At 36.1% G+C, this 15,974-nt stretch overlaps 1 protein-coding gene across 1 annotated transcript; it reads right to left on the bottom strand.

The window, feature by feature from the left end:
- Window positions 1–446: 446 nt before the first annotated feature.
- Window positions 447–3,473, bottom strand: LOC115874680. Its single transcript, XM_030889899.1, has 2 exons — window positions 946–3,473; window positions 447–894 (listed from the first exon to the last, which is right to left on the bottom strand). The coding sequence occupies exons 1-2, from the start codon at window positions 2,560–2,562 to the stop codon at window positions 466–468; spliced, it is 2,046 nt and encodes a 681-aa protein (XP_030745759.1). The 5' UTR covers window positions 2,563–3,473; the 3' UTR covers window positions 447–465.
- Between the last annotated feature and the right edge of the window lie 12,501 nt (window positions 3,474–15,974).

Here is a 15,974-nt window from a genome sequence, read left to right as displayed (position 1 = left end):
TATTTTCTTTACCTATCAAAAGATATAAATCAACTCCCTTTTTTTTTTTACTTTAACTATCAAAAGATATAACTTGACGCCCTTTTTTTTTTAAAGAAAAGCAAACCCCTTAAAGAAAGTAAACAAGAAATGAAAACTTAGAATCTGATGACTTGTAGACTGAGGACATTGTGACGACAGACTCCTGTTGCTGGACGTCCGGCGTTGGTTTTCAGACGGGCCAGGACATCGGGTTTTTCTGCATGTCACTTCTCCACTTCTTCCCTGGCAAGTTGTTGCTGTCTCCGCCTAGACTGGCTTCCAGACACATGGGAATGTGGGGGAGTTGGTTAGCGTCAGTGTGGCCTGCAGATAGTTCCTGGCAGTGACTCACGAGTCATGAGTCGTTCTAGTCTGAAAAATTCAAAGTAAAATCAGTTCTACAACTTCATCAGTCGGGAAGGGGGTTTTTTTTTTAGATACTGTTTAGATGACTGTTGATCCTCCTCTTAACCAACATCCATCAGCCCAGGATTCGGAGTGATTTGAACGGGATGGTATACATCTACATTTGCAATCCTGTGATCGCACGCCGAGTGTCCCACATCTGGAACAGAACAAAAGAAATCTTCTTTGACATACACCACGTAGGTGTCCGGGGTTTCCACATCGCCAACAAACATTCTTCTCCACCGGAACTCGATCAGAGTTTTTAAGCAATACATCTTTGGAGTCAGAAAACTTGTTAGTTTGACGTCTGCGGAACTCTTCTACAGGGCTCTGTAGACTCGTTTTTATCGGAAGGCGACTGCCTTTAGAAACGGATGCTTGACGTTGACCTTTCCTCAACTTCTCGGTTGTTTGTTCAACATTTTTCTTCGGGTTTACTTGTAAACCTTCGGCGGAGCTTCGGATCTTTAAACTTGACATGACATTACAAGACGAAACCACCGATTCTGCACTCACCAACTTAGCATTCAATCGGATCTGTCGGGTTCGTAAATCAATCTGGAAGTCATGTTTGCCCAGAATATCCATACCAATAATCATATCCGAAACTAAGTCTTTTAGACTGTGGAAAACCTCATTCAGAGACTGCTCTCCTACTTGGATTTTCATCCTAAATGCTGTGCTAATGGACTCCGTGGCACCATTAGCAAGTCTCGCTCCTTTTACCGTGGGTTTGACAGGAATTGCCTTGGAAGTTTGGCACTGTTCTGTCAATTTCTTTCCAATATAGGAATGGGCAGCTCCAGTATCCAGGAGTGCCAAATAGTCGGTGTTCCGGTAGCGAATCTTCACAACAGGACGAATTTCTTGACGTATGATTTGTGGTAATTCTTCAACAATCTCCGTTGGTGAATAATGTTGTTCCTGGGATATTTCTGTGCGGTTTGGTTCCCGCTTTCTTGGGCTCACACATGGACAATTCCTAGAAAGAACACCTGTCTTTTTGCATCGGGAACAAAAGATTTTGGGCTCGGATGTGCACTGTCTGCGGAAGTGTCCTGTCTGTCCACATCTCCAACAGATTGCTTCTGAAGTCTGTTTTGCAGAGTTCGGCGCTCTATACGGATATCTTGAAACACGGGGAGTAACAGACACATGTCTCTGTTTACTCTGAGACGGCGATTGGCTCTGGATAACCATCAGGTTGCTCCTGGCTCCAGCATGCTCATTTTCCAGCCTGTCTCGCCGAGGCGTATTATTCGGTCGGGCTTCGACATCGGACGGTGCATAAGTACGGGACGATCGCTGCAGTTCCTGATTAAGCAGTTCAAACTCCTTGGTTATTCTTGAGAACGATGAAATATCGTGAAAATCTCCTCTTCGGACATACTGACGAAATTCAGGTAACAAATTTCTGTACAACCACTGCAATTCTTGATTCAGAGAGATGCTGCCATGTCTGCGGATCAACGTTTGAAGATCAGTGATGTACGCCGTGACAGACTCGTTATGTCTTTGCACTCGACGACTTATCTTCGCCTCTAGGTCCACCTCATAATTTACTGGATAATAAAAAATTTTAAATTCTCCAGTAAATTCTTCCCAGGTCCTGTAATTTACTCGGTTATTGCGGTACCAGAGCGCAGCTTCTCCTTGCAAAACTTCTGGCAAATGTGGCAATAAACGATCCGGATGTATATTCTGTGCTATACAAATTTCTTCCAGTCTCTCTAAGAATGTTACAGGGTCCGAGCGACCATTAAATGTCACCCCCCATTTGTAAACTTGTATAGGATTAGTATTAAAACTATTTGACATACCTGGATTTATCGGCAGAGGGACAGGCTGTGAAGTAGAAGTATAGACCACCGGAGAAGGCACTACACGTCCAGCAATGTATCCACTCGAGGTTGCTGTCACTGTAGTTGTCACTGTCGTAGTGGTCAGGGTGGCTGTAGAGCTCACTGTCGGTACAACAGCACTATTTCCAGGAAATCCAAAAGGCTTTGAGACCGGCTGAGGACTCACCTGTCCTTCTCTAATGAATCTCACTATCCTTCTTCGCATCTCCTCAACAGTCCCGGTACAATCCAATCCGAAAAAAATCCGAAAAAAATCTTCCTCGGTTTCCATATCGCTCTAGATTTCACTAGTCTTTGACTCAGAAGCACTGAGACTTTACTGTCTCTAGAGGTACTTATGCTCGACGGTTGTTACTTTCTTTTCACCTCCCCTCACACTGTTTCCATAGCTTTCTCGCTTTTACTAGCTTTACCCGGTTTTCCTGGTACTTTTGACGGTTCAATCTTCAAAACAATCAAGTCCCTGCTCGGGCGCCAATTTTGTAAGAGTCTCAGTTTATTTTTCCTTGGTTCAGTGAAAAATAAATAGCCTTACTGGCGTACAGTAGTAAATTTAAATCTCTCGGGCGCCACCTCTGTTATTTATAGTGGAAGAGGTCCACGTTTCGCCAATACGGGTAGCTTTTATACAGTGGAGATACCAGGGAGTGATGAAATGAAAAGAAATAAAACACACAGTTAACTATAACATAACATTAAGGCTTTATTTAATTAATTAACTATATGCTAAATACCCCAGGAAGTTTCACGACTTTAAATTGTAATGAAAGTGAAAGAAAATTTATAATTAAAGACTCGTAAAATAAAATTTACAACAACAATCGAGCACCTCTAGAGTTTTGACCGTATAATCTCGATATGCAACTCACTGTCCGATTTAATCACGCGAATTCAAAGCGCGTTTTTGACATGACGTTCTAGTAAATAAAACGACGCGAGTTTCTAACCGGCGTCTAACTTAACGGCGTCCTAGTAAACACAGACATGTACGTACCGGAGCGACATACTCTTTTATAAACCGACTTTCTAAACGTCGGCGACGTCGTTACAGACGTCCCGGGATAAACAAACGCGAGCCCTGGATCGTTCGCAGTAGAACGAAACGGCGTCCTGTGGGATAATTACGCACCCGAGCCCTGAATCGTTCGCAGTAGAACGAGACGGCGTCCTGTGGGATAGATACGCACGCGAGCCCTGAATCGTTCGCAGTAGAACGAAACGGAGTCCTGTGGGATAGGTACGCACGCGAGCCCTGGATTGTTCGCAGTAGAACGAAACGGCGTCATGTGGGATAGATACACACGCGAGCCCTGGATCGTTCGCAGTAGAACGAAACGGAGTCCTGTGGGATAGGTACGCACGCGAGCCCTGGATCGTTCGCCAGTAGAACGAAACGGCGTCTCGGTTAGTCGTCTGGATAAGCACAGTCCACACCGCCCGGTCAGGACCACCTCGGGATGTCGGCGAGATCCCACGGCGCTCCTGATGAGAATACGGGAACTACAGAACCAGTCTCGGGATGGACGAGATCCTGCCTTAGCTCCAAGAACATTCGCGACCCGTGCGTTTACTGTACCACCTTGCTCGTTATCTCTCTCACGCTCCTTCTTTCCCCTAACAAAAGAAATCGTTCTTCGCGTCCACGTGATCCGTTCAGCTCCCCCACCTGCTAGAGGACAGTTGGCCCTGAACGAATACAAGCTTTGCCAGCTTTTGCGATCGCGCGCTTTCCTCGCGTCCACGTGATCCGTTCAGCTCCCCCACCTGCTAGAGGACAGTTGGCCCTGAACGAATACAAGCTTTGCCAGCTTTTGCGATCGCGCGCTTTCCTCGCGGCCACGTGATCCGTTCAGCTCCCCCACCTGCTAGAGGACAGTTGGCCCTGAACGAACACAAGTTTTGCCGGCTTTTACGATCGCGCGCTTTCCTCGCGTCCACGTGATCCGTTCAGCTCCCCCACCTGCTAGAGGACAGTTGGCCCTGAACGAACACAAGTTTTGCCGGCCTTTGCGATCGCGCGTTCTAACTATCTCTGTCTCCCTTATCCCTATAACGCGTCAAGGCAGTAAAGTAAACGGTATTAACAATAAAAAGAATACGACCTACTCTCGATCACTTTGGCGGTGGGTGCTTACCTTATACAATACGGCGGCAGGCGGCAGGCGGCTGGCAGCAGGACACTTGGCAGGGCACTCCGGACTCGAACTTCACTGTTCACGTGCGACCACACAACTCACTCTCTAGTGCCAGTACTGCCGAGGTACTCGACTACGCTCCCCTCCACTCAACCTGCACTGGTAAGGAGAGCGGCGCAAACGTCTCGGTTTCTCGCACCGAACCACGGCGACCAAAACCGATCAAAACTCTCTTACAAAATGGCAATTAAATATTTAACTTATTTAATTCAACAATAGAAACACTAATGAAGTTCATTACAATAATGAGTTAACAATAAAATACCCTGCCTGTCATTATTACAAGAGAATCAAGTCTCTATTATTCTAGTATAATATTAATATAATGTACAGGGTGGCCCAGAAAATTTATGAACTTCATTACAGTGTCGAATCAAGAACGAACATGGATAAATAACAATTAAATGGTATTAAAATGAAATTAAAATGTGTTTTGATATTTTGACGTAAACAAATTTACCTCTTTTTGTTTCCTAGCCTACTACTCTAATTTTTAGGCCGTATAATCCTAGGCGACAGCCTAATATAATTTATTTTCTTAATATCTCCCGTTAGAGAGAAGATAGAAAGTTGCGGTTTGCGCTGATTTTTTGGAAATGTTGTGCTCTATTTAACTGTACAAACAGCAATATAGCCTCCTATTTAAATTTTTTATGCAAAAGCGCAAAATCTGTTATGATGTCAAACAGCGCCCTCTATCTACCACGAAAAAAAATATGAAAACAAAATTTATACTGGAGATCATTTAGGAAGAAAAGCTCTTTTAAACGAGCCCTAGTTTGTCTAAATCGCCTAACCCAAACCAGAGTTATACTTATTTTAATAAAATCAAGTTTAACATTCCCCCACCACTTTATTTTATGAGATAGAGCAAAATACTCTGTATCAAAAAAATTACAAATTTCTCGACGATTACAATAGTAATATTTAAAATTCCTGTTCACCTGCATGTTTTTGAGAAAAACCCTGTTTTCTGATCAGAGAAACGCCCCCTAGCGGACATTTTTTGGACTTGAAAATAATTTCCAGCGATTTCTTTTGGTCGATTTACTTATTATAATTTTTTTTCGAAAGTTATACGATAAGTAGTTTCTGAGATAGAGCCGGCGTCCATTCTTAGTTGGCCACCCGGTACAGCCTCGTCACAAAAGGTGTCATTTTTACTCCCAATAAAACAATATACTATTATTATTCAAATAGAAATATTAATTATTTTGTAGTTTATTCACAATCGCAGTCTGAGACAAAAAAATAGGGGAGTTTACATTTTTTAAAATAATCCTAAATAATTTAGATGGCACAATGAATGTATTTTGTGCCAAACACAGGTGGGAATTATGTAGTGCGGTCAATAATCGAAGTGAAATGAAGTGTTGTTAAGTGTAGAGTTGCGGTTTTAGGTAAGGTGATAAAACGACGCTCTAACCTAATCACATCGATCTGCTATCTATTGGAATACCGTTTTCTAATGTTAGGTAAGTTTTTCTTTTAGTCTGAATTTTCCAAGTCGTTTTTGAATCTTTCTAGTCGATATGTCAACACTGGCTGTCGAACAAGCCGAGATTAAGGTAATTGCTTAGTAGTTCTTTTGAATTTTTTAATTGTTTGGTATTTGCGGCTGATTATCGATTGCTGGCGGTGGATCTGAAAATTTTGCCATTATCTTTAAAGTTAATTATTATAATATTCAACTTTTTTAAAGTTAAATAACTCGGTTATTATTAATTTATTTTAAAATGGTAAAGAGAAAATCTGTTTTTTTTGCCATATACATAAATACTTACACTTATTTCTGGGACACCCCCTGAATATATTAATCCTATGTATCCGTATATAAATTATGTATTATCTATAATTATCAGGGTTTGTAAATACGTAAATATTAATATATTTACGGACCCTGCTGATTATAGGCAATTCAAATAACCACCGGACATATTCATTTTCAGTAATAGAGCGATAATATCTCGTATAGGTGGACAAGAATTTAATTTAAAGGTAATCAACGACCATAATGCATATTGACCAAATCCTGCCAGGTCGAGCCATGTCTTGTTAATTAATATATGATTATATCTGCTGGCCATTTGCAGGCGTAGTACTTTGATCCCGCAGTAGATGTAAGTTAGTCGGTATTTTTAAATCTTTACTTCGTTATATCTCCGCTTGAGGTTGCCTAGTTCACATACAGGTTGTCCCAGTTGTTGTTGATTGTTCCTTTCGTTATAAGCTAAAAGCTATATAAAATTCAAAATTTGTAGTTTGTAAGAAGTACGTTATAATTTTCGTGATGTGTCAATGTCAAAATTAAAAAAAATTGACAAGTGATAATTCATAAACTATGAGATAAAATTTAAGGTAGTGTAAGCCGTTCATAATTTAATAACCTATGAGTCTCATTTTTTTAATTTATGATATAAAATATTTTATGAGGATAGGTTTATATACAGGGTGATACGAACTGTATTCCGGAAACTTTGGCAGCAGATTCTGCAGATCAAAATAAGTAACAAAGTTCGTATAAATGTATGTCCTAAAATGCTTAGTTTCAGAGATACAGGGTGTAGAAGTTTCATTTTTATTTCGATTTTTTTCAAATAATTTCTGTAGTAAAGTCATTATTTGGATGAAAATTGGTGTCTAGAAGTATTTTGACATGAGAAATTTGATTTTGATGTCAATATGACTCCTATTTGTAGGGGGCGCCACCTACATGTGTTTTAATTGCTTTTAAGACTAATAACTTTTTGTCCGTACCTGTGTAAAACTACTAGGTAAAAAATATACATCTACGACGTGTTTTACGTAAAAAAGGTCTCTTGGTAAAAATCGCTACGAGTAATGGTTCTCGAGATATTTGGAATAGAAATTATCAATACCTGTCATCATTGACATAAATTAAACATGTTGACACTAAATAGTTATTAGACTGAAATCATAAATTTGAAATGTTTTTGTGCCAAAAACTCAACAGAAACTGTTTTATCATAATTTTTTCGAAGAAAAATTTATGATTAATGTAAAAAGCTCCCAAATTATTTATAACTTCAGTCAATAAAACTACATACCTACTCAATATGTATTTTTTTGTCAATAATGACATATATTGACTATTTCCATTCTAAATATCTTGAAAACGGTTGCCCGTAGCGATTTTTACCAAGAGACATTTTTTTAAGTAAAAAATTACGGAAATGTATATTTTTTCTCTCAGTGGCTATATACAGGTACGGATAAAAAGGTATTACTCTTCAAAACAGTCAAAACAAAAACAGGTGGCGCTCCCTACAAATAGGAGTCGTATTGACATCAAAATCAAATTTCTCATATCAAAATACTCCTAGACACCAATTTTCATTCAAATATTGAATGGAGTGAGAATTATTTGGAAAAAATCTAAATAAAAATGAAACTTCTACACCCTGTATCTCCGAAACTAAGCATTTTAGGACATACATTTATACGAAGTTTTTTGCTTATTTTTTTTCTGCAGAATATGCTGCCGAAGTTTCCGGAATACATTTCGGATCACCCTGTATTGACTTCAAAATATATAAAGCACCCTGCTGTTTAGAGTAAAGCCTACAGCCCTGATCTGGCTGCTAGATATCAGTTGTACGGTATTGACCAAATTCTCAAGTCATCATAGGTTTATACAGGGTGGTTTTTACGATGTTCTCTATGGATATCTCGAAAACTACCGGAGCTACGGTAACCTAAGGTGGCTAAATGGGGAAATAATTGCAGATTTGCAAGGACAAAAATATTTTTTTGCCTTTTTTTGCCTTTTGGATGTTCGAAAAAGTTTATGTCTTACTAGATATTTCGAAAAAACAATTCGGCTGTTTTAAAAATACTCCCTAATTTCATTATAATCTATTTTAGAGAAAAAGTTTTCAGATAACACTTGAAGATTATATCACATCCTTTATGAAATTTTTTAGTTTTTTTCTAATGCCTGTCATTTTTGATTTTACACAAATATATGTTTTTTAAATGGAAACCATAATAATAATAGTTGACCATTGCTTCATAAAAAACGTATTTTCGAACGTTTCAAGCGATATTGGCTATAATATGTTTTTTTTTTCGAAAAAATTCAGAGTCATAAACTTTAGTAAAAATAGGAAAGGCGCATATATTTTCCCTGGCAAAACTGAAATTCTTTCACAATTTAACTGGCTCTCAACTCTAGTAGTTTTCGAGATACCCATATTCTCTATGGGTATATACGGGTCTCTTCCATATTATATATAATAATAACATCGTGTTTTATATAAAGCTATATAATTGAATTTCTATAAAATAGTTTTATAATTATTATAGTTTAAACAAGTTATCTTATAGAATAAAATATTAAAATAAAATAATATTTTAAGCCTACTATAAATGTATTTAGGGATAATAAAGTTTTATTGAAGTATCTACGTTTTATTAAAATTATAGTAGTATTGACGCATGATTAGAATATAGATAAGCTGTTCATAATTTATTAACATCTGATTCACATTTTCTTATGGTTTTTTAAAAAATATTTTTTCATAAAGCAAAATAGATTCTATAAGGATTGTATATACGATATTGAAATTCATATAATGTGCTACAAAAAATTCAATGATCCTTTTACAACCAAAAAAAATATTTTTTATAGAACAACTCTTATAAGAGTGTTTTATTTAAAGCTGTATAGCAGAACAACTTTTATAAAATAGTTTTATAATGCATAATTATAGCAGTTAGGACAAGCATTTTATTTTATATTGAAAAATATTAAAATAACATTTTCTACGTGTATTAAATGTTATTTTAATATTTTACACGTAGAAAATGTTATTTTAATATTTTTCAATATAAAATAAAATGCTTGTCCTAACTGCTATAATTATGCATTATAAAACTATTTTATAAAAGTTGTTCTGCTATACAGCTTTAAATAAAACACTCTTATAAGAGTTGTTCTATAAAAAATATTTTTTTTGGTTGTAAAAGGATCATTGAATTTTTTGTAGCACATTATATGAATTTCAATATCGTATATACAATCCTTATAGAATCTATTTTGCTTTATGAAAAAATATTTTATAAAAAACCATAAGTGCCACCTCTGATTTTTTTCTTATTTTTTATAAATTAATTAATTACAGTTGAGGGTTGGAACCTTTGGTGTTAAACAGTAAAATAAAAACACTAAAATCACCACAATACACCACAACACTTTTACTTCTACACTTAAAATGTAGTACACTTAGTGTAAAAGTAAAAGTGTGTTGGTGTATTGTGGAAATTAATTAATATAAATTAATTAATAATTTAATAAATGTAAGTTTTATTAACTCAAAATTAATTATTAATTTTGAGTTAATCAAACTCAAAATATATTATTATTGGTATTCAAAGGGCCTTGCTGGTTATATACTACTAAAATATCCACAGGGTGTATCAGACCTAGTTAGAGGGACGATATTGCGTCGTGTGGAAGGACAAGGATTTAATTTAAAGGTAATCAGCATCCTTAATACGTATCGACCAAATCCTGCAGGATCGAGCCCTTGTCCAGTTAATTAACAACTATTATACCTAGCTGGCTCTCTGCAAGCTTAGAGCTGAGACCCGGAAGATATATGCTCGGTTTATATACAATTATTGGTGTTGCAGACCAAAATGGACCATGAAATTAATAATTAGGATCAATTTTATAAGTTACAGTTAGGTTTTAATCATCTAGGATTATACAGGGTGTCAAAAAAATTGGCGTTTCTAAATTCAGTGGGTGATTCTACAAATAAAAATAAAACAAAAAGTTTCTATGAAGATATGCTCGAAACCGCGTCCCTAAGAAGTTACAGAGCCCTCGAAAAAGTAAATAAAAATAATATATTTTGTTTATTTTTAAGAACATTGGTAAATCGTTTTTCTTGAAATTTGGTACTCTTACACACATTTTAATGCCACAACAAATGACAATAGTGTTAAAATTTTATTTGAAGATGAAACTTTTGTTAACAACATTTACAGTCCTCCATTCACGTAGTTGTGCAGCTCTGAACTGTTCAAGAACGCAACTCTCACACCATTCAATTGAGTCATAAAGTTCAGAACTCTTCTGCGCCATATGAAGGCACCAGGCTATCGCGCACAGCGCCTTTAAGAACCGTTCTGAGTAGCCCAGGGCGTAAAGCTCTGGAGCTTGAAATTCGCGAATGGAGGACAGCAATTTTGAGAATTCGAATAATGAGTTGAATAATGACAAGACAAGTGACATCTGTCTAAGTCAGTGATTTAGAGTGACAATTTGGTTATGTAAAATTTAGAGTGTCACTTTTGATTATACAAAAAAAAACATATTCTATGAGTTTTACTTGTTGCCTAACAATTAACATTAATTTAAAAATAAATCGCCAACATGAATAACGAACAAAACATTTAAACACAAACCAAATTGTTGGTTAGTAGCATTTAGTAGTAGTCAGAGATATAGATGTAGAAGTATTTTAGTTTAAGGGCCACAGTAATCCGGTCGTGTAATAGAATTATCGTTTTTATTAAAAATTAAAAAAAAACATTATAAAATTATAAAGCTAGAATAGTATGCGCTAATTTATATTAATTTTTTTGAAGTTTGTAAAAAGCATTATAAAAAATATATATCCTCTAAATCCTTCAATTTAATAGCTGGTGTTGAGCATACACAATTTTTTTTTGAAACTTTGTGATAAATTAAAATGTTACTTTTTATTTAAATTAACTAAAATTGTTTTTACCAATTTCAAAGCAGAACAAAACCAAGAAAACATTATTCCATTTATAAAAGGTGATTTTTTTTGGTGTATGTAATTTGAAAGTTTTCTGTAATCAAACTTAACTAGTCGTTCATCACAGCTCTTTAAATTCAGAAAGTAGTACGTGACAAATCCGCTTTATTTGGCATTGCTGGTGCACTTTAACCTGCTTTCGAAAATCAGAAAAGTTGCCCGAGTTATTGCCTGGGTCTCCTGGTTGGAAGTTTCCTTAGAACTCGATAACTTTCGAACGACGGATATCAGCGAAGTTTTCTGTTAAGGGAGTGCTTGCGTGTCGAGCTGTACACAAATAATGATTGGAGTTGAAGCTACCAGACTTCAACTACTTCTTACAAACCATAAATTAAGAATTTTGATGTTATAAAAAAAGCAAATATTAATCTAGTTTAGTATTAATATAGATATTTAATATACAATAATGTCCGCCTATAATGAACCCTCTTATTGCGAACTTTCGTTTATAACGAACTAAATCTATAGGTACGAACTTCGATATTTTTAAACGTGTGTTAATTTTTTCGGTAACCAAACCAAAAACGGTATTTTACTGCTCGTGTTACCAAATACCAGTTCCAAACTATAACCTATTGATCAGGGTGTCATCCATAGCTTAAAGAGCCATTATCGTCGACTTCTTCTTTTGAAATTTGGTACATTTTATTGATAGTGAGGGTGAAAATTTTTCTATCAACCTCTTGGATGGATAAACTTCATTCATATGGCATGGCAGAGGATATTAAAACAAACAATGTTTAATTGTTTTCAACACAGTGGTTTCCTAAAAGTGGAAAATGATTTGGATTCAGACGATGACTTGACAGTAGCCGAATGGCTGAAAAAATTTGGATAAGAAGATGATAACAATATGCTAGATAATCTTCCTTGTTCTGAAAGTGAGTTTAATGAATTTGTCCATATTGATGATAATCTTGTATGTGTGTCGAATTCTTGGATGATGATGCCATTGTCGCTTCTGTGTCTTCTTCCGTTTATATTGATAACGTTCGTCATTTCCTTCAGTCGCGAAATACTCCGCAAAGTGTTCTTGATCAATTAGCCGAAGTAGAATTACATATTATATAGCAGAGTGGCTTTACTGCAGGGCGTTCATGTATAGATAATCTATTTACTATCCAACAACTGATAGAAAAACGGAATTCACGTGAAGAAGATACACATCTAGCTTTTGTAGACCTTCAAAAAGCTTACGACTCCATCCCCAGAGTTAAACTATGGTACATACTGGAACAACTTGATGTGAATGTCTAATAAATTTAATTAAGGTGCTGTACAACAACAACACAGCTCATGTTAAGAGCGGTAACCGACTGTCTGAGGTAATTTTTACGACCAAAGGCCTTCGACAGGGATGTCCTCTGTCGCCTCTTTTATTTAATCTGTATTTGGAAGTGGTTCTTAGGGACTGGAAGAAGAGATGTGGGGGAATGGGCATCCCTGTAGGAGATGACTGTTTGGTTACATTGAATTTTACCGATGATCGGGTGGTCATAGCTCAAGATACTTACAACCTTGAATTCATGATGAGCAGATTAAATTCGGCATACACGGAATGGGGCCTTACTGTGAACATTGATAAAACGGAATATCTAGTGACCAATTCAGATGATAAATTTGACATTTTTATTACTGACAATGTAAAGCTCAGACAGGTTGAATGGTTTAAATATTTGGGGGCACGTATAACCAAAAAGGGACTGGACAAAACAGAAGTATCGGCTAGAATAGAACAAGGGCGGAAGATTATAGGAGCACTGAATGGCATCTGGTGGGACAAAAACATAAGACCAAACACAAAAGTACATATTGGAAGAGCCCTAGTGGAGTCGGTAGTAACTTATGGGTGTGAAGTTTGGACCTTAAACGCTGAACAAAAGCGAGCTTTGAATGCACTCGAAATGGACTATTTGAGACGCAGTGCGGGAGTACCTAAACTGGACAGAGTTAGGAACGTGGAAATCAGAGCCAAAATGGATGCCACAGAGACAATAGTGGATAGAGTCGAACAGAGGGCCTTAAGTGGTTTGGACACTTGCTACGCATGGAACACCAAAGATGGCCCTACCGTATCTACAGCTGGTCACCTCCTGGAAAAAGGAAACGAGGACGGCCTAGAAGATCCTGGAATGAGGCCATCAGAAGGGCAATGGAGGACCGTAACTTGGAAGAGGAAGATGTTCTTGATCGTAACAGGTGGCGGTTAGGCGTGGGGATGCTACGTTAGTTGCGACAACCCTGGAGTATATATAGAATTACATATTAATGATATTCATTTCATAAAAATAAAACAAACTAAAATAAAAGACTTTTTTTAAATTAGACTCTTAAGAACGCAGTTGTTAATGTATCTACCATATTACAAAATATATTTTATATACCATATCTATGTATTAATAAAAATACGACATCTTTTATATTTATCAGCATTTATTGCGAACTTTGCTTATAACGGACCGTTTTCGCCATGAGGTTCGTTATAACCGAACATTACTGTATTGACATTTCTATACTTTATATGGTTTTAATGATTTACCAGCAGGATTAGTCCAGCAAATAAGGACACGAAAAGGCCCAAGTCTCGGCGTAATTTGTTGACCAAGAGTTTTTTGGCGGATTGTGTACCTTTTGGGGAGTAGTTTGAGGGGAAAAATTGTAATACCGTTCTCGGCCAGTATTCAAAGAAGTGGTAACTTTTCAAATCTGTTTTAACAAAAAAAAAATGATGATTAAACAGTTTCTGTTGAACTTTTGGCACAAGTATAATAACTATTTAGTCAACATATTTAATTTATGTCAATGATGACAGGTATCGATAATTTTGATTTCAAATATCTCGAGAACCATTACTCGTAGCGATTTTTACCAAGAGACCTTTTTTATGTAAAAAATATCGTAAATGTATATTCTTTTACTCAGTAGTTTTATACAGATATGGACGAAAAATTATTACTCTTCAAACCAGTTATAAAATATGTAGGTGGCCCCCTCTACAAGTAAGAGTCATATTGACATGAAAATCAAATTTCTCATGTCAAAAAACTCCTAGACATCAATTTTCATCCAAATATTGATGTTATTTCATAAATTATTTGGAAAAAATCGAAATAAAAATGAAACTTCTACACCCTGTATCTCCGAAATTAAGCATTTTAGGACATACATTTATAAGAACTTTTTTACTTATTTTAGTCTGAGGAATATGCTGCCGAAGTTTCCGGAATACAGTTCGGAACTCCCTGTATATAGAAACGTGGTCATTTAAGAGGGAACAATTAGAATGGCGCTGCTGTAGCAAAAGTTCTTTGAATTGCTAAAAACTTTGAATAAAAATATTAAGAAAGGAGCGTAACGATATCCATATATTCATGCATGGTAGATAGATGTGAGGTCCCAGGATATTTTATATACCATATTTATGTATTAATAAAAATACGACATCTTTTATATTTATCAGCATTTATTGCGAACTTTGCTTATAACGGACTGTTTTCGCCATGAGGTTCGTTATAACCGAACATTACTGTATTGACATTTCTATACTTTATATGGTTTTAATGATTTACCGGCAGGATTAGTCCAGCAAATAAGGACACGAAAAGGCCCAAGTCTCGGCGTAATTTGTTGACCAAGACTTTTTTGGCGGATTGTGTACCTTTTGGGGAGTAGTTTGAGGGGAAAAATTGTAATACCGTTCTCGGCCAGTTTTCAAAGAAGTGGTAACTTTTCAAATCAGTTAAAAATATGTAGGTGGCGCCCCCTACAAGTAGGATACATCCTGCCATTGAAATCGAATTTCTCATGTCAAAAAACACCAATTTTTATTCAAATATAGACATGAGTTCACAAATTATTTAGAAAATAACGAAATAAAAATGAATTTTTCACATGTATCTCTAAAACGAAGCTTTTTAGGATATTATTTTTATACGAAATTTGGAATCCTGTATAATAATTTTATTAGACAGAAAATTAATGTTTTAATATAGGAATAGTGTTCGACTCTTTTTATTGAACAAATCTAACCTTTAATAAAACCTGATGATTCGATCACATATAAACCAATCCGGTATAGGTAATTTGCAAAGGGGAGGTCGAAATTCAGCTGTCGGATTCGTAAAATTTTTAGGATCGCGTAAAAGACAGCCAGAAAAGTTATATATCCAGAAATGGCATCTGAATGAGGCATCGTAAAACGGCAGCCTGTGCGGCAATCGCGAACACTTGCGACAGGAGCAGATGTTTGCCAGGTTGAGTGCCCCTGGATAAACAATCAGACCATGCAGATTATATTGAAATACTGTAATATTAATACAAAGAATAAAGAAAATTGTGTGTGTACTATGTGCTCATATTTGAAGTGAAACTTCTTACTAACAGCTATTAAATTGGAGGATTTGAAGGACATGTTTGAAAAAGTGACATACATAGTTATTTTCAATTTATTTCTGTAATCTGTACATTCTTTGTTTCCTTAAAATTTTGTGAATGTGACCAAAATACACACTTTTATGCAAATGTCTAATGATGTTAACGCTTAAATTTATTTAAGAAGAGAAAATGTTTTGAACCTAACCAACAATTATTGCTATTTATAGTGGTTGACAGTAATTTTGTTAAATTATACGTATATTCTAGTTGATTATTGGTTTGAAATAAATATGACGATGTCC

The sequence above is a fragment of the Sitophilus oryzae genome, unplaced genomic scaffold, assembly GCF_002938485.1.
Source record: "Sitophilus oryzae breed Bouriz unplaced genomic scaffold, Soryzae_2.0 scaffold_1297_pilon_pilon, whole genome shotgun sequence".
NCBI lineage: Eukaryota > Metazoa > Arthropoda > Insecta > Coleoptera > Curculionidae > Sitophilus > Sitophilus oryzae.
Note: the sequence above shows the minus strand (reverse complement) of the source record. Positions and strands in the feature narration are given on the sequence as shown.